The sequence below is a fragment of the Salvelinus fontinalis genome, unplaced genomic scaffold (assembly GCF_029448725.1).
Source record: "Salvelinus fontinalis isolate EN_2023a unplaced genomic scaffold, ASM2944872v1 scaffold_0166, whole genome shotgun sequence".
NCBI classification, from domain to species: Eukaryota; Metazoa; Chordata; class Actinopteri; order Salmoniformes; family Salmonidae; genus Salvelinus; species Salvelinus fontinalis.
In genome coordinates this window covers 74,635-99,912 of record NW_026600375.1, presented here as the reverse complement: position 1 = coordinate 99,912, position 25,278 = coordinate 74,635, and the positions used below count along the sequence as shown (strand labels likewise).

The following is a 25,278-nucleotide window of genomic DNA, read 5'->3' as shown; positions in this document are numbered from 1 at the left end:
CACCTCGTTTTTATTGTTTAGTTCACTTTTGTATATTAACTAGTTAACTTGCTTTGGCAATGGTAACATATGTTTCCTATGCCAATAAAGCCCCTTGAATTGAATTGAGAATGAGAGAGAGGAGCAGAGAGAGAGGAGGGGGTGTGGAGGACGAGAGATAAGGGGAGGAGAGGGAGGGAGGTTTGAAGGAGATAAGATCAGAGAGAGAGAGGGGGGGGAGATAAGGGGAGGAGAGGGAGGGAGGTTTGAAGGAGATAAGATCAGAGAGAGAGGGGGGGAGGTTTAAAGGAGAGGGGGGGAGATAAGGGGAGGAGAGGGAGGGAGGTTTGAAGGAGATAAGATCAGAGAGAGAGGGGGGGAGATAAGGGGAGGAGAGGGAGGGAGATTTGAAGGAGATAAGGCTGACAGACTAACATGCAGTCAACTGAATATCTTTTCATTACTGACTTCTCACCAGTGATGTCATCATAACCAGTTGTGATGTCATCATAACTAGTAACCTTTTCCACTCTCCGCTATTGGCTCAGCTCAGCTTGACCTCTGACCTATGGAACTGAACGATTGAGAAAACAAAAACAGATGAAAGAAAATATATTAAATTATATATAACCTCCTCTGCAGAGAGATGTTCACCTTTCCACATTGTGACTTTTGTGGTGAGGTCTTGTTGAGAAATGTCACACCATTTCTCAGTGCTCAATGTCTCAACACTGTTTCTCATAGGAACCACAACCATTTGTCCTGTTCGTCTCTCACAGTTTAGTTCAGTCTACTGCTAAATAACAGGATATGGAGAAACAGCATTTGGCTGTGAGTCCAGAACCATGAGTCAGTCATGTAGACAAAGGGGAAGTGTTCTAGCAGAGGGAGCAAGTCTCATCAGTACATCATGTGACTTTAGTTAAATACAGAGATACACTGGATAAACATTATTACAGACTAATTAAATACATAAATACACTAGATAAACATTATTACAGACTAATTAAATACATAGATACACTGGATAAACATTATTACAGACTAATTAAATACATAAATACACTAGATAAACATTATTACAGACTAATTAAATACATAGATACACTGGATAAACATTATTACAGACTAATTAAATACAGAGATACACTAGATAAACATTATAACTACTATAATTAAATATATAGCTACATTATTACAGACATTAATTAAATACATAGATACACTAGATAAACACTATACCATACTATAAATAAATATATATATACATTATTACAGACTTTAATTAAATATATAGATACGTTATTACAGACTTTAATTAAATACATAGATACATTATTACAGACATTAGTTAAATACATAGATACATTATTACAGACTAATTAAATACATAGATACACTAGATAAACAATATTACAGACTAATTAAATACATAGATACATTATAACAGACTAATTAAATACATAGATACACTAGATAAACATTATAACAGACTAATTAAATACATAGATACACTAGATAAACATTATAACAGACTAATTAAATACATAGATACATTATTACAGACTAATTAAATACATAGATACACTAGATAAACATTATTACAGACTAATTAAATACATAGATACACTAGATAAACATTATAACAGACTAATTAAATACATAGATACATTATTACAGACTAATTAAATACATAGATACATTATTACAGACTAATTAAATACATAGATACATTATTACAGACTAATTAAATACATAGATACACTAGATAAACATTATAACAGACTAATTAAATACATAGATACATTATTACAGACTAATTAAATACATAGATACATTATTACAGACTAATTAAATACATAGATAAATTATTACAGACTAATTAAATACATAGCTACACTAGATAAACATTATAACAGACTAATTAAATACATAGATACATTATTACAGACTAATTAAATACATAGATACATTATTACAGACTAATTAAATACATAGATAAATTATTACAGACTAATTAAATACATAGCTACACTAGATAAACATTATAACAGACTAATTAAATACATAGATACATTATTACAGACTAATTAAATACATAGATAAATTATTACAGAGTAATTAAATACATAGCTACACTAGATAAACATTTGACAGGGGAGAAGGGAGGAAGAGAGCAACTGGGGGAGACAGGGGAGAAGGGAGGGAGAGAGCAAATGGGGGAGACAGGGGAGAAGGGAGGGAGAGAGCAACTGGGGGAGGGAGGGGAGGAGGGAGGGAGAGAGCAACTGGGGGAGACAGGGGAGGAGGGAGAGAGAGGGTGAGGAACATAGTGTGTAAAAGGTGACGTTGACAGCAAGAGGGTTCAACCGTCTAGAGTTACCACAGCTCACACTATTCTCTGATCCGTTCTCCATGTTTCCACATAGCTGATTTCCTGCAGATAATGAAAAACTGGGAAAAACAGGATGTGTCACACCCAAATGGCCCTTGGCTGTACGCCCAGACTTATCACACAAGTAAAGAGGTGAACTCAAGCAGTAGAACGTTAGAGGTGATATTATAGGACACACTATGTGTAACTTTGCTGCTCTGTCAGCAATTTCCTGTGGAGTTTTTCTAATGTCAGTGTTTCCTGTAGGTAGGTGGGTTTAACTGATCTTATCTGCTTAAAAGTTTGTCACTTCTTAGAAGTAAGGAAGTAATGCGATAGAAGTCATAAAGCCTAGCAGTATTTCTCACTCTTCATGACAGTAGACTTGTTTCGCTCAGTGGAGCCCCAGTTAGAGACAGACATGATACCTGCAGTGAAATTGATGATTATGTTCTGGAGCACAGGTAGGATGCTGTTATACACTTGTGACAGTTACTGAGATATGTTTTGATATTGTAAGATATATTACCATTTGCAGGGCTAGTAAAATAACATGCAACTGGAAGCAAAGAGTACAAATGTGTCTCAAAGCAGGAAAATTATGTGATCACCTGTAAATTAATTTATTGTAGCATAATTGTCCATCTGGGACAGGCACTAATGTACAGTGTATTCCGAAAGTATTCAGACCCCTTAAATTTTTCCACATTTTGTTACAGCCTTACTTTAAAATTGATTGCATTATTTATTTTTCTCATCAATCTACACACAGTACCCCATAAAGACAAAGCAAAAACATGTTTTTAGAATTGTTCATATTTATAACACATCAAAAACAGAAATACCTTATTCACATAAGTTTTCAGACCCTTTGCTATGAGACTCGAAATTGAGGTTGGGTTCATCCTGTTTCCAGTGATCATCCTTGAGATGTTTCTACAACTTGATTGGAGTCCACTTGTGGTAAATTCAATTGATTGGACATGATTTGGAAATGTACACACCTGTCTGTATAAAAGTGGATAGAGTCAAAGTAACAAAGACTGTTATGCAGTGGTGTAAAGTACTTAAGTAAAAATACTTGAAAGTACTACTTAAGTAGTTTTTTGGGTGTCTGTACTTTACTTTTTATATTTTTGACAACTTTTACTTCACTACATTCATAAAGAAAATTATGTACTTTTAATCCATACATTTTCCCTGACACCCAAAAGTATTTGTTACATTTTGAATGCTTAGCAGGACAAGGGTCTAATTCATACTTATCAAGAGAACATTCTGTCACGTTCTGACCTTTATTTTCCTTTGTTTTGTCTTTAGTTAGTATGGTCAGGGCGTGAGTTGGGGTGGGCAGTCTATGTTATGTGTTTCTATGTTTAGGGTTGTCATTTGGCCTAGTATGGTTCTCAATCAGCATTGTCTCTGATTGGGAACCATATTTAGGTTGCCTGTCTTCACTGTTGGTTTGTGGGTGTTTGTTTCCTGTGTCTGTGTTCGTGCCACACGGGACTGTTTCGGTTAGGTTACTTTGTTATTTTGTATTTTTTTTGTCGTGTTCAGTGGATTATATTAAAACATGGACACTTACCACTCTGCGTCTTGGTCCGATCCCTGCTACACCTCCTCTTCAGAGGAAGAAGAGGATGACAGCCATTACAGAAACACCCACCAACCAAGGACCAAGCAGAGTGGTAAAGGACAGCAGCAGCAGCGGCAGAAGACACAGAATTCATGGACTTGGGAGGAGATTCTGGACGGCAAGGGACCCTGGACTCAGCCAGGGGAATATTGCCGTCCCAGGGCAGAGTTGGAGGCAGCGAAGGCAGAGAGGCGCTGGTATGAGGAGGCAGCACGGCGACGCGGTTGGAAGCCCGAGAGTCAGCCCCAAATTTCTTGGGGGGGGCTCACACGGGGAGTGTGGCTAAGCCAGGTAGGAGACCTGAGCCGCCAGAGTCTCCCGTCTGTCCAGCGCCGTCTGAGCTGTCCTGAGCCGCCAGAGTCTCCCGTCTGTCCAGCGCCGTCTGAGCTGCCCGTCTGTCCAGCGCCGTCTGAGCTGCCCGTCTGTCCAGCGCCGTCTGAGCTGCCCGTCTGGCCAGAACCGCCAGCCAGCCAGGACCTGCCGGAGCCGCCAGCCAGCCAGGAGCTGCCAGAGCCGTCAGTCAGCCAGGACCTGCCAGAGCCGTCAGTCAGCCAGGACCTGCCAGAGCCGCCAGCCAGCCACGAGCTGCCAGAACCGCCAGCCAGCCAGGAGCTGCCAGAGCCGCCAGCCAGCCAGGAGCTGCCAGAGCCGCCAGCCAGCCAGGACCTGCCAGAGATGTCTGCCAGGCAGGACCTGCCAGAGCCGTCAGTCAGCCAGGACCTGCCAGAGCCGTCAGTCAGCCAGGAGCTGCCAGAGCCGCCTGTCACGCCGGCGATGCCGGAATTGCTCCTCAGTCCGGAGCTGCCCCTCAGTCCGGAGCTGCCCCTCAGTCCGGAACTGCCCCTCAGTCCAGAGGTGCCTTCCAGTCCTATGAGCCCATTTATTGGGGTTCCCAGGCCAAGGTCGGCGGCGAGGATCGCCGCTCGTAAGATGCCACGGGGGCGGTTAAGGAGGCGGACAAAAACTATGGTGAAGTGCGGTCCACGTCCCGCGCCAGAGCCGCCACCGCGGACAGACGCCCACCCAGGCCCTCCCCTATAGGTTTAGGTTTTGCGTCCGGAGTCCGCACCTTTGGGGGGGGGGGGTACTGTCACGTTCTGACCTTTATTTTCCTTTGTTTTGTCTTTAGTTAGTATGGTCAGGGCGTGAGTTGGGGTGGGCAGTCTATGTTATGTGTTTCTATGTTTAGGGTTGTCATTTGGCCTAGTATGGTTCTCAATCAGAGGCAGGTGTTTTGCATTGTCTCTGATTGGGAACCATATTTAGGTTGCCTGTTTTCACTGTTGGTTTATGGGTGTTTGGTTCCTGTGTCTGTGTTCGTGCCACACGGGACTGTTTCGGTTAGGTTACTTTGTTATTTTGTATTTTTTTGTCGTGTTCAGTGGATTATATTAAAACATGGACACTTACCACTCTGCGTCTTGGTCCGATCCCTGCTACACTTCCTCTTCAGAGGAAGAAGAGGATGACAGCCGTTACACATTCCTGGTCATCCCTACTGCCTCTGATCTTGCAGACTGACTAATCACATGCTTTTTTTGAAAATGATCTCTGAATGTTGGAATGTGCCATTGACTATCTGTAAATAAAATAGAAAATGTGGCTGTCTGCTTAATATAAGGCATTTTAAATTATTTGTACTTGTACTTTTACTTTTGATACTTAACTATATTTAAAACCAAATACTTTTAGACGTTTAACTTCACTAGGGTAGGGGGCAGCATTTGGAATTTTGGATGGAAAGCGTGCCCAAAGTAAACTGCCTGCTACTCAGGCCCAGAAGCTAGGATATGCATATAATTGGTAGATTCGAATGGAAAACCCTCTAAAGTTTCCAAAACTGTTAAAATAATGTCTGTGAGTATAACAGAACTGATATGGCAGGTGAAAACCTGAGGAAAATCCATCCAGGAAGTACTATTATTTTGAAAGACTGTTTTTCCATTGAAAGCCTATCCACCATACAAAGACTTGGGACCCAGTTCACGATCCCTATGGCTTCCACTACATGTGCCCAGTCGTTAGGTATTGTTTCAGACTTTTACTCTGAAAAATGAGGGAGATACAGTACTTTCAATGAGAGGACAGTGGAAATTTTCCAGACATGAGTCCAGTGCGCGATTGGGAGCGCGCCTTTCTTGTTTCTCCTTTTCTATTGACAAAGCTTTTGTCCGGTTGAAATATTATTGATTATTTATGACAAAAACAACCTGAGGATTGATTTTAAACATCGTTTGACATGTTTCTACGAACTTTTATTGTACTTTTTTGATTTTTCGTCTGTCTGTTGTGACCGCGCTTTGTTCCAATGGATTGCTGAACAAAACGCACCAGCAAAAGGTTTTTGGACATAAAGAGGGACATTTTTGAACAAAACAAACATTTATTGTGTAACATGGAGTCTTCGGAGTGCAACCTATGAAGATCATCAAATGTAAGTGATACATTTTATCGCTATTTCTGACTTTTGTTACTCCTCTTCTTGGCAGCTAACTGTTTGCAATGATTTGTCTGCTGGGCGCTGTTCTCAGATAATCTCATGGTTTGCTTTCGCCGTAAAGCCTTTTTGAAATCTGACACAGCGGTTGGATTAACAAAAAGTTTATCTTTAAGCTGGTGTATAACATTTGTATCTTTTATCTATGTTTATTATGAGAATTTCTGTTTTGTTGAGTTTCACGCTCTGCAATTTCACCGGATGTTGTTTGAGACAGTGGATTATTGAACAAAACGCGCTAACAAAACAGAGGTTTTTGGATATAAACATGGACTTTATCGAACAAAACAAACATTTATTGAGTAAATGGGAGTCTTGTGAGTGCAAACATATGAAGATCATCAAAGGTAAGTGATTAATTTTATCACTATTTCTGACTTGTGTAACTCCTCTACTTGGCTTGTTACGGTTTGTAATGATTTGTCTGCTGTGCTCTGCGTGGTATGCTTTCGCCGTAAAGCCTTTTTGAAATCTGACACCGTGGTTGGATTAACAAGAAGTTTATATTTAAAACACTTGTATGTTTTATACATTTTTATATTGAGTGTTTCTGTTTTTGAATTTGGCGCTCTGCAATTTCACTGGATGTTGGCCAGGTGGGACGCTAGCGTCCCACACCCCCTAGAGAGGTTTTTAATCATGCAGTGTTTTACTGGGTGACTGTCACTTTTACTTGAGTCATGTTCTTTACTTTACTCAGGACAGGGTACTTTTCCCCCCACTGGTGGTATGGTGTTGATATCATGTGTATCTATAGAGAAAAGAGCATGAGTGGTAGTTCTCAGCTTGAATTTAGACTCAAAGTGAAACCTTACTGTTAGATCTCAGGCTTGTATCTTGACTCAAAGGTTGGTGACCACTGTTCTAGAGTTTTCCCTGTTAACACCATCACTGTTCTAGAGTTTCCCCTGTTAACACCATCACTGTTCTAGAGTTTCCCCTGTTAACACCATCACTGTTCTAGAGTTTCCCCTGTTAACACCATCACTGTTCTAGAGTTTCCCCTGTTAACACCATCACTGTTCTAGAGTTTCCCCTGTTAACACCATCACTGTTCTAACGTTTTCTCTGTTAACACCATCACTGTTCTAGAGTTTCCCCTGTTAACACCATCACTGTTCTAAAGTTTCCCCTGTTAACACCATCACTGTTCTAGAGTTTCCCCTGTTAACACCATCACTGTTCTAGAGTTTTCCCTGTTAACACCATCACTGTTCTAGAGTTTCCCCTGTTAACACCATCACTGTTCTAGAGTTTCCCCTGTTAACACCATCACTGTTCTAGAGTTTCCCCTGTTAACACCATCACTGTTCTAGAGTTTCCCCTATTAACACCATCACTGTTCTAGAGTTTCCCCTGTTAACACCATCACTGTTCTAGAGTTTCCCCTGTTAACACCATCACTGTTCTAGAGTTTCCCCTGTTAACACCATCACTGTTCTAGAGTTTCCCCTGTTAACACCATCACTGTTCTAGAGTTTCCCCTGTTAACACCATCACTGTTCTAGAGTTTCCCCTGTTAACACCATCACTGTTCTAGAGTTTCCCCTGTTAACACCATCACTGTTTTAGAGTTTCCCCTGTTAACACCATCACTGTTCTAGAGTTTCCCCTGTTAACACCATCACTGTTCTAGAGTTTCCCCTGTTAACACCATCACTGTTCTAGAGTTTCCCCTGTTAACACCATCACTGTTCTAGAGTTTCCCCTGTTAACACCATCACTGTTCTAGAGTTTCCCCTGTTAACACCATCACTGTTCTAGAGTTTCCCCTGTTAACACCATCACTGTTCTAGAGTTTCCCCTGTTAACACCATCACTGTTCTAGAGTTTCCCCTGTTAACACCATCACTGTTCTAGAGTTTCCCCTGTTAACACCATCACTGTTCTAGAGTTTCCCCTGTTAACACCATCACTGTTCTAGAGTTTCCCCTGTTAACACCATCACTGTTCTAGAGTTTCCCCTGTTAACACCATCACTGTTCTAGAGTTTCCCCTGTTAACACCATCACTGTTTTAGAGTTTCCCCTGTTAACACCATCACTGTTCTAGAGTTTCCCCTGTTAACACCATCACTGTTCTAGAGTTTCCCCTGTTAACACCATCACTGTTCAAGAGTTTTCCCTGTTAACACCATCACTGTTCTAGAGTTTCCCCTGTTAACACCATCACTGTTCTAGAGTTTCCCCTGTTAACACCATCACTGTTCTAGAGTTTCCCCTGTTAACACCATCACTGTTCTAGAGTTTCCCCTGTTAACACCATCACTGTTCTAGAGTTTCCCCTGTTAACACCATCACTGTTTTAGTTTCCCCTGTTAACACCATCACTGTTCTAGAGTTTCCCCTGTTAACACCATCACTGTTCTAGAGTTTCCCCTGTTAACACCATCACTGTTCTAGAGTTTCCCCTGTTAACACCATCACTGTTCTAGAGTTTCCCCTGTTAACACCATCACTGTTCTAGAGTTTCCCCTGTTAACACCATCACTGTTCTAGAGTTTCCCCTGTTAACACCATCACTGTTCTAGAGTTTCCCCTGTTAACACCATCACTGTTCTAGAGTTTCCCCTGTTAACACCATCACTGTTCTAGAGTTTCCCCTGTTAACACCATCACTGTTTTAGTTTCCCCTGTTAACACCATCACTGTTCTAGAGTTTCCCCTGTTAACACCATCACTGTTCTAGAGTTTCCCCTGTTAACACCATCACTGTTCTAGAGTTTCCCCTGTTAACACCATCACTGTTCTAGAGTTTCCCCTGTTAACACCATCACTGTTCTAGAGTTTCCCCTGTTAACACCATCACTGTTCTAGAGTTTCCCCTGTTAACACCATCACTGTTCTAGAGTTTCCCCTGTTAACACCATCACTGTTCTAGAGTTTTCCCTGTTAACACCATCACTGTTCTAGAGTTTCCCCTGTTAACACCATCACTGTTCTAGAGTTTCCCCTGTTAACACCATCACTGTTCTAACGTTTTCTCTGTTAACACCATCACTGTTCTAGAGTTTCCCCTGTTAACACCATCACTGTTCTAAAGTTTCCCCTGTTAACACCATCACTGTTCTAGAGTTTCCCCTGTTAACACCATCACTGTTCTAGAGTTTTCCCTGTTAACACCATCACTGTTCTAGAGTTTCCCCTGTTAACACCATCACTGTTCTAGAGTTTCCCCTGTTAACACCATCACTGTTCTAGAGTTTCCCCTGTTAACACCATCACTGTTCTAGAGTTTCCCCTATTAACACCATCACTGTTCTAGAGTTTCCCCTGTTAACACCATCACTGTTCTAGAGTTTCCCCTGTTAACACCATCACTGTTCTAGAGTTTCCCCTGTTAACACCATCACTGTTCTAGAGTTTCCCCTGTTAACACCATCACTGTTCTAGAGTTTCCCCTGTTAACACCATCACTGTTCTAGAGTTTCCCCTGTTAACACCATCACTGTTCTAGAGTTTCCCCTGTTAACACCATCACTGTTCTAGAGTTTCCCCTGTTAACACCATCACTGTTCTAGAGTTTCCCCTGTTAACACCATCACTGTTCTAGAGTTTCCCCTGTTAACACCATCACTGTTCTAGAGTTTCCCCTGTTAACACCATCACTGTTCTAGAGTTTCCCCTGTTAACACCATCACTGTTCTAGAGTTTCCCCTGTTAACACCATCACTGTTCTAGAGTTTCCCCTGTTAACACCATCACTGTTCTAGAGTTTCCCCTGTTAACACCATCACTGTTCTAGAGTTTCCCCTGTTAACACCATCACTGTTTTAGAGTTTCCCCTGTTAACACCATCACTGTTCTAGAGTTTCCCCTGTTAACACCATCACTGTTCTAGAGTTTCCCCTGTTAACACCATCACTGTTCAAGAGTTTCCCCTGTTAACACCATCACTGTTCTAGAGTTTCCCCTGTTAACACCATCACTGTTCTAGAGTTTCCCCTGTTAACACCATCACTGTTCTAGAGTTTCCCCTGTTAACACCATCACTGTTCTAGAGTTTCCCCTGTTAACACCATCACTGTTCTAGAGTTTCCCCTGTTAACACCATCACTGTTCTAGAGTTTCCCCTGTTAACACCATCACTGTTCTAGAGTTTCCCCTGTTAACACCATCACTGTTCTAGAGTTTCCCCTGTTAACACCATCACTGTTCTAGAGTTTCCCCTGTTAACACCATCACTGTTCTAGAGTTTCCCCTGTTAACACCATCACTGTTTTAGAGTTTCCCCTGTTAACACCATCACTGTTCTAGAGTTTCCCCTGTTAACACCATCACTGTTCTAGAGTTTCCCCTGTTAACACCATCACTGTTCTAGAGTTTCCCCTGTTAACACCATCACTGTTCAAGAGTTTTCCCTGTTAACACCATCACTGTTCTAGAGTTTCCCCTGTTAACACCATCACTGTTCTAGAGTTTCCCCTGTTAACACCATCACTGTTCTAGAGTTTCCCCTGTTAACACCATCACTGTTCTAGAGATTTCCCTGTTAACACCATCACTGTTCTAGAGATTTCCCTGTTAACACCATCAACGTGTCTCTTTACTGTGGTAAATGTGATCAATGGAATATTATCCACTTTCACTGCAACAAAGCGAAACAAACCCAACTATGTAAGAGATGTTATAGACAGAACGCATCGGAGTAGGATTCTATTACATTGACACGACTCATCCCGTACTCTACACAGACCGGGGCGGCAGAACCAATCAGAGCTGCAGTAGGCCTACATGCAAATAGACCAGTGCATATATGGATCAGGTAACTGGATTGTTTACAGCTGTGGTCGGGACTAGATGTTGTTTGAGTTCAAAGTGAGAGCTGCATGTGGGCACATTTTGTTCATCTCCTCTGTTAGTTAGTGAGTTATTATCCCGGTTATAGATCATCTGTAGTCAGCAATAGGGGAGTGATTACTTCCTACAAACTGTGTACATTTCTAGACTCTTTGAAAATCAGTCAGGTAAATAGCTTTTTTTCTCTTAAAGGGGCAGTGTTGTATTTTGGGACACCTTCGTAAACTTGCATCAAACACAACAGCATTTTCAGTCACCTCCTTGTCTGAAGGAGAAGTGGATGAACAGGTTAATGTCAAGCCCTACATGTTTCTTTCAAAAGTCTCATTATGATCAAATAGCCACAGTAGCCACTTGGCCACTGTTAATCAGGACAACAGTTTTCAGCTGTGCTATCATTCTTGAAAAAGGGTTTTGTAATGTCGTGGATAATCGGTTCAAAACATAACACTTACAAGAACTTGTAAATTTAAATAGACTTTTAATACAATGTATCACAATACGTGTCAGTCCGCGGAAAGACCACCTTTCCTAAGCCCTGGCTCTGTTTTTATACACATACAGTATATCAGTCCATTACATACGCACATTAAGTTACTTCTCATACATCATATGTTACCATTGTCTTTCATTTTCAGGCTTCCTGCTTGTTCGTACCCCATAATGCCTGTATCCGCTCTTGATTAGATTACAATGGTGCCAGGACCTTCTCAGTGTCCTAATATAAATATGTATTATGCCTATAGTTCATCTGTTGGTCATTTGGCCCCCTCTTTTGTATGTCCCTCTGACCTTGGAATTTCCAGCTTGTCTATGCACTTATGGCCTTTCTTTATTTTCCTGTCCTCTACAATAGACAATGTACTTTAAGCTTACCTAAGCCTTTATAATGGCTTAGTTTCCTGTTTTTACCAGCCTGTATCCATTCACTACTACAGTAATGATCAATTAGCCTTTTAAAATGATAAACTTGGATTATGTAACAGTCCTGACCTATTTATGTTAGTTTTTATGTGTTTATGGTCAGGGCATGTGTTTTGGGTGGGCAGTCTATGTTATCTGTTTCTATGTTGGTTTCGGTTTGCCTGGTATGGCTCTTGATTAGAGGCAGGTGGTTTGCATTTTCCTCTAATCAAGAGTCATATTTAGGTAGGGCATTCTCACTGTTTGTTTGTGGGTGATTGTCTCCTGTGATGTCTTCGTTGTGTTCGATGTATTCACTTTTGGAGCTGTTTGGCTGTTCGTATGTTTCGATGTCCGTTCCTGTTCGTGAGTTTACGTTTGTCCATGTAAGTTTATGTTCAGGTTGCGTGTACGTCGTTTTCTTATTTTGTAGTTTGTTAAAGTGTTTGTTTTCGTGTCATCAGTTTTCGTATTAATAAAAAAAGATGGCATATTTCCCTGACTCCGCATATTGGTCTGAAGATCCTTCTCTCCTCACCTCTTCCGAGGATGAGGAAAGCGACAGCTCTTACAGAATCACCCACCAAAATACAGAGACCAAGCGGTATGGGAATGCTAAACGGAGTAAGGGACAGAAGAAGGAGCAATGGACATGGGACGATGTATTGAATGGAAAAGGTGTCTACACATGGGAGGAGATCCTAGCAGGTAGAGATCGCCTTCCATGGGAACAGCTGGAGGCACTTAGGAGAGCGGAGGCTACCGGAGAGAGGAACCGGAATTATGAGGGAACACGTCTGGCACGGAAGCCGAAAAAGCCCGTGAGTAACTCCCAAAAATTTCTTGGGGGGGGGGCTAAAGGGTAGTGGGCCAAGGGCAGGTAGGAGACCTGCGCCCACTTCCCAGGCTCACCGTGGAGAGCGGGAGTACGGGCAGACACCGTGTTACGCAGTAGAGCGCACGGTGTCTCCTGTACGTGTGCATAGGCCGGTGCGGGTTATTCCACCTCCCCGCACTGGTAGGGCGAGATTGGGCATTGAGCCAGGTGTCATGAGGCCGGCTCAACGCGTCTGGTCTCCAGTGCGTCTCCTCGGGCCGGCATACATGGCACCTGCCTTACGCATGGTTTCCCCGGTTCGCCTGCATAGCCCAGTGCGGGCTATTCCACCTCGCCGCACTGGCAGGGCGACCGGGAGCATTCAACCAGGTAAGGTTGGGCAGGCTCAATGCTCAAGAGAGCCAGTACGCCTGCACGGTCCGGTATTTCCGGCGCCACCTCCCCGCCCCAGCCTAGTACCTACAGTGCCTACATTACGCACTAGGCTACCAGTGCATTTCCAGAGCCCTGTTCCTCCTCCACGCACTCTCCCTATAGTGCGTGTATCCAGTTCAGTGCCTCCAGTTCCGGCCCCACGCACTAAGCCACCTGTGCGTCTCCTAAGTCCTGTACACACTGTCACTTCTCCCCGTACTAGTCCTGAGGTGCGTGCCCTCAGCCAGGTGCCACCAGTGCCGGTACCACGCACCAGGTATAGAGTACGCTTTGAGAGTTCAGTGTGCCCTGTCCCTGCTCCACGCACTAGTAGGAAGGTGCTTATCATTAGCCCGGTGCCTCCAGTTCCGGCACCACGCACCAGGTCTACAGTGCGCCGTATACGGCCAGAGCCATCCGTCTCCCCAGCGCCATCTGAGCCATCCGTCTCCCCAGCGCCATCTGAGCCATCCGTCTTCCCAGCGCCATCTGAGCCATCCGTCTCCCCAGCGCCATCTGAGCCATCCGTCTGCCAGGAGCCTGCAAAGCCGCCCGTCTGCCATGAGCCTGCAAAGCCGCCCGTCTGCCATGAGCCTACAGAGCCATCCGCCAGACAGGAGCCGCTAGAGCCGTCAGCCAGACAGGAGCCGCTAGAGCCGCCCGCCAGACAGGATCTGCCAGAGCCGCCAACCAGACAGGATCTGCCAGAGCCGCCAACCAGACAGGATCTGCCAGAGCCGCCAACCAGACAGGATCTGCCAGAGCCGCCAGCGAGCCATGAGCAGCCAGAGCCGTCAGAGAGCCATGAGCAGCCAGAGCCGTCAGAGAGCCATGAGCAGCCAGAGCCGTCAGAGAGCCATGAGCAGCCAGAGCCGTCAGAGAGCCATGAGCAGCCAGAGCCGTCAGAGAGCCATGAGCAGCCAGAGCCGTCAGAGAGCCATGAGCAGCCAGAGCCGTCAGAGAGCCATGAGCAGCCAGAGCCGTCAGAGAGCCATGAGCAGCCAGAGCCGTCAGAGAGCCATGAGCGTCGAGAGCCGTCAGCCTGCCATGAGCGTCGAGAGCCGTCAGCCTGCCATGAGCGTCGAGAGCCGTCAGCCTGCCATGAGCGTCGAGAGCCGTCAGCCTGCCATGAGCGTCGAGAGCCGTCAGCCTGCCATGAGCGTCGAGAGCCGTCAGCCTGCCATGAGCGTCGAGAGCAGTCAGTCTGCCATGAGCGTCGAGAGCCGTCAGCCTGCCATGAGCGTAGAGAGCCGTCAGTCTGCCATGAGCGTCGAGAACCGTCAGCCTGCATGGACCTGCCAGAGCCGTCCAAACAGGACCTGCCAGAGTCCTTCAGCCGGGATCTGCCCCTTGTCCCGGTGTTGCCCCTTGTCCCGGTGCTGCCCCTTGTCCCGGTGCTGCCCCTTGTCCCGGTGCTGCCCCTTGTCCCGGTGCTGCCCCTTGTCCCGGTGCTGCCCCTTGTCCCGGTGCTGCCCCTTGTCCCGGTGCTGCCCCTTGTCCCGGTGCTGCCCCTTATTCCAGTGATGGTCCTTATCCTGGTGCTGCCCCTTGTTCTGGTGCTGCCCCTTGTCCCGGTGCTACCCCTTGTCCCGGTGCTGCCCCTTGTCCCGGTGCTAGCTGTTTATTTAGGGGAAGGTAGTGTTAGGGTGGTCAGTAGAAGGGGTAGAAAGAAGAGGGGAGTGACTATGGTGGTGCGGGGACAGCGTCCTGAACCGGAACCACCACCGTGGTCAACTGCCCACCCGGACCCTCCCCTGGACTTTGTGCTGGTGCGCCCGGCGTTCGCACCTTGGGGGGGGGGGTACTGTAACAGTCCTGACCTATTTATGTTAGTTTTTATGTGTTTATGGTCAGGGCATGTGTTTTGGGTGGGCAGTCTATGTTATCTGTTTCTATGTTGGTTTCGGTTTGCCTGGTATGGCTCTTGATTAGAGGCAGGTGGTTTGCATTTTCCTCTAATCAAGAGTCATATTTAGGTAGGGCATTCTCACTGTTTGTTTGTGGGTGATTGTCTCCTGTGATGTCTTCGTTGTGTTCGATGTATTCACTTTTGGAGCTGTTTGGCTGTTCGTATGTTTCGATGTCCGTTCCTGTTCGTGAGTTTACGTTTGTCCATGTAAGTTTATGTTCAGGTTGCGTGTACGTCGTTTTCTTATTTTGTAGTTTGTTAAAGTGTTTGTTTTCGTGTCATCAGTTTTCGTATTAATAAAAAAAGATGGCATATTTCCCTGACTCCGCATATTGGTCTGAAGATCCTTCTCTCCTCACCTCTTCCGAGGATGAGGAAAGCGACAGCTCTTACAGATTAGCTAACATAACGTGCCATTGGAACACAGGAGTGATGGTTGCTGATAATGGGCCTTTGAACACCTGTGTAGATATTCCAAAAAGAATCTGCCGTTTCCAGCTACAATAGTCATTTACAACATTAACAATGTCTACACTGTATTTCTGATCAATTTGATGGTATTTTAATGGACAACAAATGTGCTTCTCTTTCAACAACAAAGACATTTCTAAGTGACCCCAAACTTTAGAACGACAGTGAAAAGCAGAACGACTGCTTTTTACTTTTAATAAATTACCAAAAATGTCTAAATACCTGTTTTGCTTTGTCATTATGGGGTATTGTGTGTAGATTGATGAGGATTGTTTTTAAATTAATATTAGAATAAGACTGTAACGTAACAAAATGTGGAAAAAGACAAGGGGTCTGAATACTTTCCTAATGCACTGTATGTACATGAAGGCAGGGTAAAGTGACTAGACATCAGGATAGATAATAATAAGGTATTTGAGGTAGATATGTACATGAAGGCAGGGTAAAGTGACTAGACATCAGGATAGATAATAATAAGGTAGATATGTACATGAAGGCAGGGTAAAGTGACTAGACATCAGGATAGATAATAATAAGGTATTTGAGGTAGATATGTACATGAAGGCAGGGTAAAGTGACTAGACATCAGGATAGATAATAATAAGGTATTTGAGGTAGATATGTACATGAAGGCAGGGTAAAGTGACTAGACATCAGGATAGATAATTATAAGGTATTTGAGGTAGATATGTACATGAAGGCAGGGTAAAGTGACTAGACATCAGGATAGATAATAATAAGGTATTTGAGGTAGATATGTACATGAAGGCAGGGTAAAGTGACTAGACATCAGGATAGATAATAATAAGGTATTTGAGGTAGATATGTACATGAAGGCAGGGTAAAGTGACTAGACATCAGGATAGATAATAATAAGGTATTTGAGGTAGATATGTACATGAAGGCAGGGTAAAGTGTCTAGACATCAGGATAGATAATAATAAGGTATTTGAGGTAGATATGTACATGAAGGCAGTGTAAAGTGACTAGACATCAGGATAGATAATAATAAGGTATTTGAGGTAGATATGTACATGAAGGCAGGGTAAAGTGACTAGACATCAGGATAGATAATAATAAGGTATTTGAGGTAGATATGTACATGAAGGCATGGTAAAGTGACTAGACATTAGGATAGATAATAATAAGGTAATTGAGGTAGATATGTACATGAAGGCAGGGTAAAGTGACTAGACATCAGGATAGATAATAATAAGGTATTTTAGGTAGATATGTACATGAAGGCAGGGTAAAGTGACTAGACATCAGGATAGATAATAATAAGGTATTTGAGGTAGATATGTACATGAAGGCAGGGTAAAGTGGCATATATTGAATGTAAAATATGTGTGTGTTTAGTCTTGTCACGTCCTGACCAGAGTTCTTATGTGTTGTGCTTGTTTTAGTGTTGGTCAGGACGTGAGCTGGGTGGGCATTCTATGTTGTGTGTCTAGTTTGTCTGTTTCTGTGTTCGGCCTAATATGGTTCTCAATCAGAGGCAGCTGTCAATCGTTGTCCCTGATTGAGAATCATATATAGGTGGCTTGTTTTGTGTTGGGGATTTGTGGGTGGTTGTTTCCCGTGTCAGTGTTTGTGCCACACGGGACTGTGACGGTTGGTTCGTTTGTTGTTTTGTATTTTGTCTAGTTTTTGTGTTATTAAATCATGGAAACTTATCACGCTGCATATTGGTCCTCCCATCCTTCTCGCCTCTCCTCGTCCGATGAGGAGGACGACTTAGACTGCCGTTACAGAACCACCCACCAAACCCGGACCAAGCAGCGTGGCAATGGGCAGCAGTGACAGCAGCAGCGGTACCAGGAGGAATGGACATGGGAGGAAATTCTAGACGGTAAAGGACCCTGGGCAGAGCCAGAGGAGTGTCGCCGCCCCAAAGCGGAGCTGGAGGCAGCAAAAGCGGAGAGGCGGCATTATGAGGCGCTAGCATGGCAGAGCGGCTGGAAGCCCGAGAGGCTCACCCAAAAATTTCTTGGGGGGGGGGTTAAAGGGGAGTGTGGCGAAGTCAGGTAGGAGACCTGCGCCAACTTCCCGGGCTTACCGTGGAGTGAGAGGACGTCGTACTGGTCAGGCACCGTGTTATGCGGTGGAGCGCACGGTGTCCCCAGTATGCGTGCTTAGCCCAGTGCGGGCTATTCCACCTCGCCGCACTGGCCGGGCTAGGTTGGGCATCGAGCCGGGTGCCATGAAGCCGGCTCAACGCATCTGGTCTCCAGTGCGTCTCCTCGGGCCGGTGTACATGGCACCAGCCTTACGTATGGTGTCCCCGGTTCGCCAGCATAGCCCAGTGCGGGCTATTCCACCTCGCCGCACTGGCAGGGCTACGGGGAACACTCAACCAGGTAAGGTTGGGCAGGCTCGGTGCTCACGAGCTCGTGTACTCCTTCACGGTCCGGTATATCCGGCGCCACCTTCCCGCCCCAGCCCAGTACCACCAGTGCCTACACCACGCACCAGGCTTCCTGTGCGTCTCCAGAACTCTGTTCCTCCTCCACGCACTCTCCCTATGGTGCGTGTCTCCAACCCAGTACCTCCAGTGCCGGTACCACGCACCAGGCCTACTGTGCACCTCAGCAGGTCAGAGTCGGCCGTCTGTCCAACGCCGCCTGCACTGCCTGCCTGCCCAGCGCCGCCTGCACTGCCTGCCTGCCCAGCGCCGTCTGTACTGCTCGTCTGCCTAGCGCCGTCTGAGCTGCCTGCCAGCCCAGCGCCGTCTGAGCCATCCGTCTGCCCAACGCCATCTGAGCCATCCGTCTGCCCAGCGCCGTCTGAGCTGCCTGCCTGCCCAGCGCCATCTGAGCCATCCGTCTGCCCAGCGCCATCTGAGCCATCCGTCTGCCCAGCGCCATCTGAGCCATCCGTCTGTCCCGAGCCTTCAGAGCCGCCCGTCTGTCCCGAGCCATTAGAGCCGTCCGGTCAGTCAGGAGCTGCCAGAGCCGCCAGCCAGTCAGGAGGTGCCAGAGCCGCCAGCCAGTCAGGAGCTGCCAGAGCCGCCAGCCAGTCAGGAGCTGCCAGAGCCGCCAGCCAGTCAGGAGCTGCCAGAGCCGCCAGTCAGTCAGGAGCTGCCAGAGCCGCCAGCCAGTCAGGAGCTGCCAGAACCGCCAGCTAGTCAGGAGCTGCCCTCCAGTCATGAGCTGCCCTCCAGTCATGAGCTGCCTTCCAGTCATGAGCTGCCCTCCAGTCATGAGCTGCCCTCCAGTCATGAGCTGTCCTCCAGTCATGAGCTGCCGTCCAGTCATGAGCTGCCCTCCAGTCATGAGCTGTCCTCCAGTCATGAGCTGCCCTCCAGTCATGAGCTGCCCTCCAGTCATGAGCTGTCCTCCAGTCATGAGCTGCCGTCCAGTCATGAGCTGCCCTCCAGTCATGAGCTGCCCTCCAGTCATGAGCTGTCCTCCAGTCATGAGCTGCCTTCCAGTCATGAGCTGCCCTCCAGTCATGAGCTGCCCTCCAGTCATGAGCTGCCCTCCAGTCATGAGCTGCCTTCTAGTCATGAGCTGCCCTCCAGTCATGAGCTGCCCTCCAGTCATGAGCTGCCTTCCAGTCATGAGCTGCCTTCCAGTCCGGAGCTGCCCTCCAGTCATGAGCTGCCCCTCAGCCCGGAGCTGCCCCTCAGTCCGGAGCTGCCATTAGTCCGGAGCTGCCCTTCAGTCCAGAGCTGCCTCTCTGTCCGGAGCTGCCCTTCAGTCCGGAGTTGCCCCTCTGTCCTGAGCTACCTCTATGTCCTGAGCTACCTCTCTGTCCTGAGCTACCTCTCTGTCCTGAGCTACCTCTCTGTCCTGAGCTGTCTCCTAAATCTAGGGGGGACCTTTGTGAAGGTTCCTAGACCAGGGTCGAGGGCGAGGGTCGCCACTCAAAGGACGCTAAGGAGGGGGACAAAGACAATGGTGGAGTGGTGTCCTCGTCCTGCGCCGGAGCCGCCACCGCGGACAGATGCCCACCCAGACCCTCCCCTTGAGTTTTAGGGGTGCGTTCGGAGTCCGCACCTCAGGAGGGGGGTACTGTCACGTCCTGACCAGAGTTCTTATGTGTTGTGCTTGTTTTAGTGTTGGTCAGGACGTGAGCTGGGTGGGCATTCTATGTTGTGTGTCTAGTTTGTCTGTTTCTGTGTTCAGCCTAATATGGTTCTCAATCAGAGGCAGCTGTCAATCGTTGTCCCTGATTGAGAATCATATATAGGTGGCTTGTTTTGTGTTGGGGATTTGTGGGTGGTTGTTTCCTGTGTCAGTGTTTGTGCCACACGGGACTGTGACGGTTGGTTCGTTTGTTGTTTTGTATTTTGTCTAGTTTTTGTGTTATTAAATCATGGAAACTTATCACGCTGCATATTGGTCATCCGATCCTTCTCACCTCTCCTCGTCCGATGAGGAGGACAACTTAGACTGCCGTTACAAGTCTATGTAATTTCTGAGTGTTTATATAGTGTGTATGTGTAGTCTGGTGAGTGTTTATATAGTGTGTATGTGTAGTCTAGTGAGTGTTTATATAGTGTGTATGTGTAGTCTAGTGAGTGTTTATATAGTGTGTATGTGTAGTCTTGTGAGTGTTTGTGGTGTCAGTGCAGACAGTCCAGGTAACCATTAATGAACTATTTAACAGTCTTATGGCTCATCTGTGAAGTGGTAGGTCACACAGAACGGGACCACAGAGTGATGAACGCTTAAAAATGGTCTGTCCTCGGTTGCAACACTCACTAAACTCACTACCAAGTTTCAAACTGAAGAGGAGAGGGGAGAGAATAGGAGAGGGGAGAGAATAGGAGAGGGGAGAGAATAGGAGAGGGGAGAGAAGAGGAGAGGGGAGAGGGGAGAGGAGGAGAAGAGGAGAGGAGGAGAGTGGGAGAAGAGGAGAAGAGGAGGAGAGGGGGAGAAGAGGAGAGTGGGAGAAGAGGAGAAGAGGGGGAGAAGAGAATAGGAGAAGGGGAGAAGAGGAGAGGGGTGAGAAGAGGAAAGGGGGAGAAGATTGAGGTGGAGGAGAGGAGAGGGGAAGAAGTAAAGGGGAAAGGGAGAGAAGGAGAAGAAAGTGGGAGAAGAGAGGGGGAGAAGAGGAGAAGAGAGAGGGGAGAAGAGGAGAGGGGAGAAGAGGGGGAGAAGAGGAGAGGGGGAGAAGAGGAGAGTGGGAGAAGAGGAGAAGAGGGGGAGAAGAGAATAGGAGAGGGGTGAGAAGAAGAAAGGGGGGGAGAAGAGAAGGGGGAGAAGAGAAGATGACAGAGGGAGAATATTAAAGGGAGAAAATAGGAGATGGGGAAAAGGGGAGAAGGGGGATAAGAGGAGAGGAGAGGGGGAGAAGTGGAGAAGAGAGTGGAAGAAGAGAAGAGGGGGAGAAGATTAAAGGGGGAGAAGATTAAAGGGGGAGAAGATTAAAGGGGGAGAAGAGGAGAGGGCGAGAAGAGGAGAGGGCGAGAAGAGGAGAGGGGGAGAAGTGGAGATGAGGAGAGGGGGAGAAGAGAAGAGGGGAGAAGAGAAGATGAGAGGGGGAGAAGAGGGAAGGGTGAGAAGAGGAGAGGGGCAGAAGAGGAGAAGAGAGGGGGAGGAGAAGAGAGGGGGGAGAAGAGGAGAGAAGGGGGGAGAAGAGGAGAAGAGAGGGGGAGGAGAAGAGGAGAGGGGGAGAAGAGGAGAGGGGGGAGAAGAGAAGAGGTGAGGAGGAGAAGATGAGAAGAGAGTGTTGGGGAGAAAAGGAGAGGACAATTGGGGAGAACAGTAGAAGTGGAGAGTGGGAGAAGAAGAGAGAGGGGAGGAGAGGGGAGAAGAGGAGAAGAAAGGGAGAGGAGGAGAAGAAAGGAGGAGAAGAGAGGTGTAGAAGAGGAGAGGTGGAGAGGGGGAGAAGAGGAGAGGGGAGGGGGAGAAGAGGAGAGGGGAGGGGGAGAAGAGGAGAGGGGAGGGGGAGAAGAGGAGAGGAGGAGAGGAGTAGAAGGGGAGAGGAGGTACTGTTTGTCTCCCACCGTTCCACTCAGAGGACTCTACCTTCTGTTATCAAGTGGGCGTTTCCACTATATTTAGTGTACCAGTCATTTCAGTGAAGGGAACAAGTGCACACTTTAGGAGAAAGGAGAGATAATTGGGGCAATGCTTCTTTCTAGTCTACAGTCCTGTGTCTGTGACACCAGATTATCACCTAGTGGCCATAAAAGGAACTGTCCTGTCAGTGTGTTTTTACTGCTGCCTCAAAACAACACATGACCTGCATAAATGATATGATTCATGTGTGAGTACTAAAAGCATATGAAGATAGTATATTATAGTATATTTATTATATATGTGGGTCTGATAAGTAAACACTCTTAATGTTTGCTGTTTTATCACACAGAAGAACATTGGACACTATGTAACCAAACACATGTGAAACCTCATGATATGAGTGATAAGAAGTGTTTAAAAAGACGAGTTCTGAACCCTGTAGACTACTGCACTACTTCTGAAGAAGACCAGAGTCATTTCAGAATGAAGACTGCTATAGTTCTGACGGTGTTGCTGTTCTGTCTGTCTGGGGCCTGGACTCAGGGAGAGAGTGGAGGGTGAATAGTAGTTCTGTCTGTCTGTCTGTCTGGGGCCTGGACTCAGGGAGAGAGTGGAGGGGTGACTAGTAGTTCTGTCTGTCTGTCTGTCTGTCTGTCTGGGGCCTGGACTCAGGGAGAGAGTGGAGGGGTGACTAGTAGTTCTGTCTGTCTGTCTGTCTGTGTCTGTCTGTCTGTCTGTCTGTCTGTCTGTCTGTCTGTCTGTCTGTCTGCCAGCCAGCCAGCCAGCCATCTGCAGAATATACACTAAATCACCAAAAGTATGTGGACACCTGCTGTTCAAACATCTCAATCCAAAATCATGGGTATTAATATGGAGTTGGTCCCCCCTTTCTGCTATAACAGCCTCCAGTCTTCTGGGAAGGTTTTCCACTAGATGTTGGAACATTGCTGCAGGGACTTGCTTCCTCTGACTCCTCCCTTTCTCCTCTGTCTCTCTCTTCCTCTGACTCCTCCCTTTCTCCTCTGTCTCTCTCTTCCTCTGACTCCTCCCTTTCTCCTCTGTCTCTCTCTTCCTCTGTCTCTCTCTTTCTCCTCAGATCTCCAGGCTCAAAGCGTCAGTCCACCAGGTAGGTAGAGTATAAATCTACAGTGATTATAGCAGTTCAATATTGGTCAACTTTATTATCCCACATGGAGAAATTCATGTGTCCATACAAACCATTCTAAAACCCAATAACAAGTAGTGTTTAATGGAACTACTAATACTTGTCAACCACAAAGCATTACTGCTGTTAGAATAACAGAATCACTGTCATCATCTGTCCTCACCACTGTGTTTTCCTCTCTGCTGTTTACAGCTGAACTCTCAGTCAGACTGGTGAATGGGACCACTTCCTGTTCTGGGACAGTGGAAGTCTTCTACAGAGGAGAGTGGTTGGGTCTATGTCCTAGTTGGTGGAGCATAATGAAAGAGGCCAAGGTTGTGTGTAGACAGCTGGACTGTGGGAATCCTGAAGCTGAATCTATTGGACCTCTAGTTAAGGATGGAAGAAGAAGAGGATTCTTTCTTTATAGTTGTAGTGGACATGAGTCATTTTTTAGACAGTGTGACATCAGAGGAGGACCTGGTTACTGTTTTGGTGCATATTATCTTCATGTGATCTGTTCAGGTAAGAGACTGGTCATATTGAGAGATTTATTTACACATTATATAATATTACCATGTATCATGTTTTATGTGTTTTTATTTCATTTAAATAGAGGGAGAGATGTCAGATGTATTTAAACATTATATTTGTGTTTGTCATATTTGTTTATGGGAGATGTTCATGGGCAGATCATTGTAGTTCAGATGGTACTGAAGTGAAGCTGCCTGATGGATGTCCAGCTGTTTATTTTCTATAAAGTGAAGTGAACTTATTCCTGTCTCCTGCCTGCATTATTCCCAACCCGATCCTGAGTGACTAAGAACCCATTTCTACCTCTTACAGTATCAAACATAGCAAACTACAATCTTTTATCCAACATATTTGTGTTTAGTCCTTGACAGTGTCATCAACAAAACTGATTGAATGTTCAACCAACTCTTTTTCTCCAGAGTCTGTGCGGCTTGTGGATGGAGCTGGTCTCTGCTCTGGGAGAGTGGAGGTGAAGTCCAATCAGTCCTGGGCCTCAGTGTGTGAAGCTGACTTTGACCGGCAGGATGCAGAGGTAGTCTGTGGGGATGTTGGCTGTGGGGCTCCTGCAGCTCTACAGGGGGGGCTCTATGGAGGAGGTGAGGGTCAGACCTGGGATAAAGAGTTCCAGTGTAAAGGCAAAGAGTCCCTTCTCCTGGACTGTGATACCTCAGACAGAAAACACAACACCTGCCTACCTGGTAATGCTGTTGGACTCACCTGCTCAGGTAAGAAACAGTTTGTCACTCAATCAACATTGTTTCTCACCTGGAGTGAAGAATATGAGAGACAATATAGGTGTGTTTTAGTGAGAAAATAGTAAGATTACTGTCTCTCTCTTTTCTTTTCTCAGAGCCTGATGATGTGAGGCTGGTGGGAGGAGGCAGTCGCTGTGCTGGTGGAGTGGAGTGGTACGACCAGGGAGAGTGGAGGACTGTGGGAGCTCTCTCTGACGTGAAGGCTATAGCTGCAGTAGTGTGTAGACAGCTGGGTTGTGGCTCCACTGTTTCAGTACCACCTGGAAACGCCACTAGAGGGTTTGGAGTTATCTGTTCTGGGTCTGAGTCTTCACTGAGGGAGTGTTACAGAAGCTATGATCTCCTTGCTGGACTCACAGTGATCTGCTCAGGTAATAACAAGATATTATAATTATATTCAACTGATTTCCTTCATTCATACAACTTCCTCTGCACCTCTCATGATGAATGTTTAGCTTGTAAATCTGCTTTACTAAATAGATCAATCAGTCAAGTAGGAATCAAATACAAGTTAAATATCCCAGAATGCTTTTGTATTTGAGTGTTATCTCAGTGAACGTCTCTACTCACTACCACTGTCACATGTCATGTTATTGTCAAGATACACTATTGTCAGGACCCGGTTACGAACTCCGGTCTCCGGTGTGAGAAACAGTCACTTAGTAAACTGAGCCATTAATAGTCGGCAGAACCCAGAAGATGAGGCAGACACAGCAGTACTTGAGACGGTGATTTAATAAAGTAAAAAGGAATATAAATCCACAACGTCAAAAGTAATTCCAAGAGAAAAAATGTATATCCTCCAAGACACAAGGAAAATCCACAAACTGGTAAGAACAGCAGGGAAAAACAAACCTCAAAAGAATAATCAAAAATAAACAAGAACAAAACCAGAGTACCTCAAGAAAATCCAACTGGAGAAACAAAAGTTCACAGCATGGCTGGGGCTGGGTGCTAACATACAAACACAGAGCAAAGAACTGAGGAACACTAAGGGTTTAAATACACTCAAGGGAAATGAGGCACAGGGGCAAATAATAACTGGAACAA

At 45.9% G+C, this 25,278-nt stretch overlaps 1 protein-coding gene across 1 annotated transcript in view; it reads left to right on the top strand.

Annotated features, from left to right (window-relative positions):
- LOC129844017 (scavenger receptor cysteine-rich type 1 protein M130-like) overlaps positions 1-25,278 on the top strand; it is a 79,212-nt gene that overhangs the window by 44,889 nt on the left and 9,045 nt on the right. Inside the window, exons 2-5 of the mRNA XM_055912388.1 lie at positions 22,892-22,921; positions 23,153-23,464; positions 23,893-24,198; positions 24,324-24,599. Coding sequence (XP_055768363.1) covers positions 23,260-23,464; positions 23,893-24,198; positions 24,324-24,599 — 787 coding nt within the window. The 5' untranslated portion in view covers positions 22,892-22,921; positions 23,153-23,259. The remainder of the gene's footprint in view (positions 1-22,891; positions 22,922-23,152; positions 23,465-23,892; positions 24,199-24,323; positions 24,600-25,278) is intronic.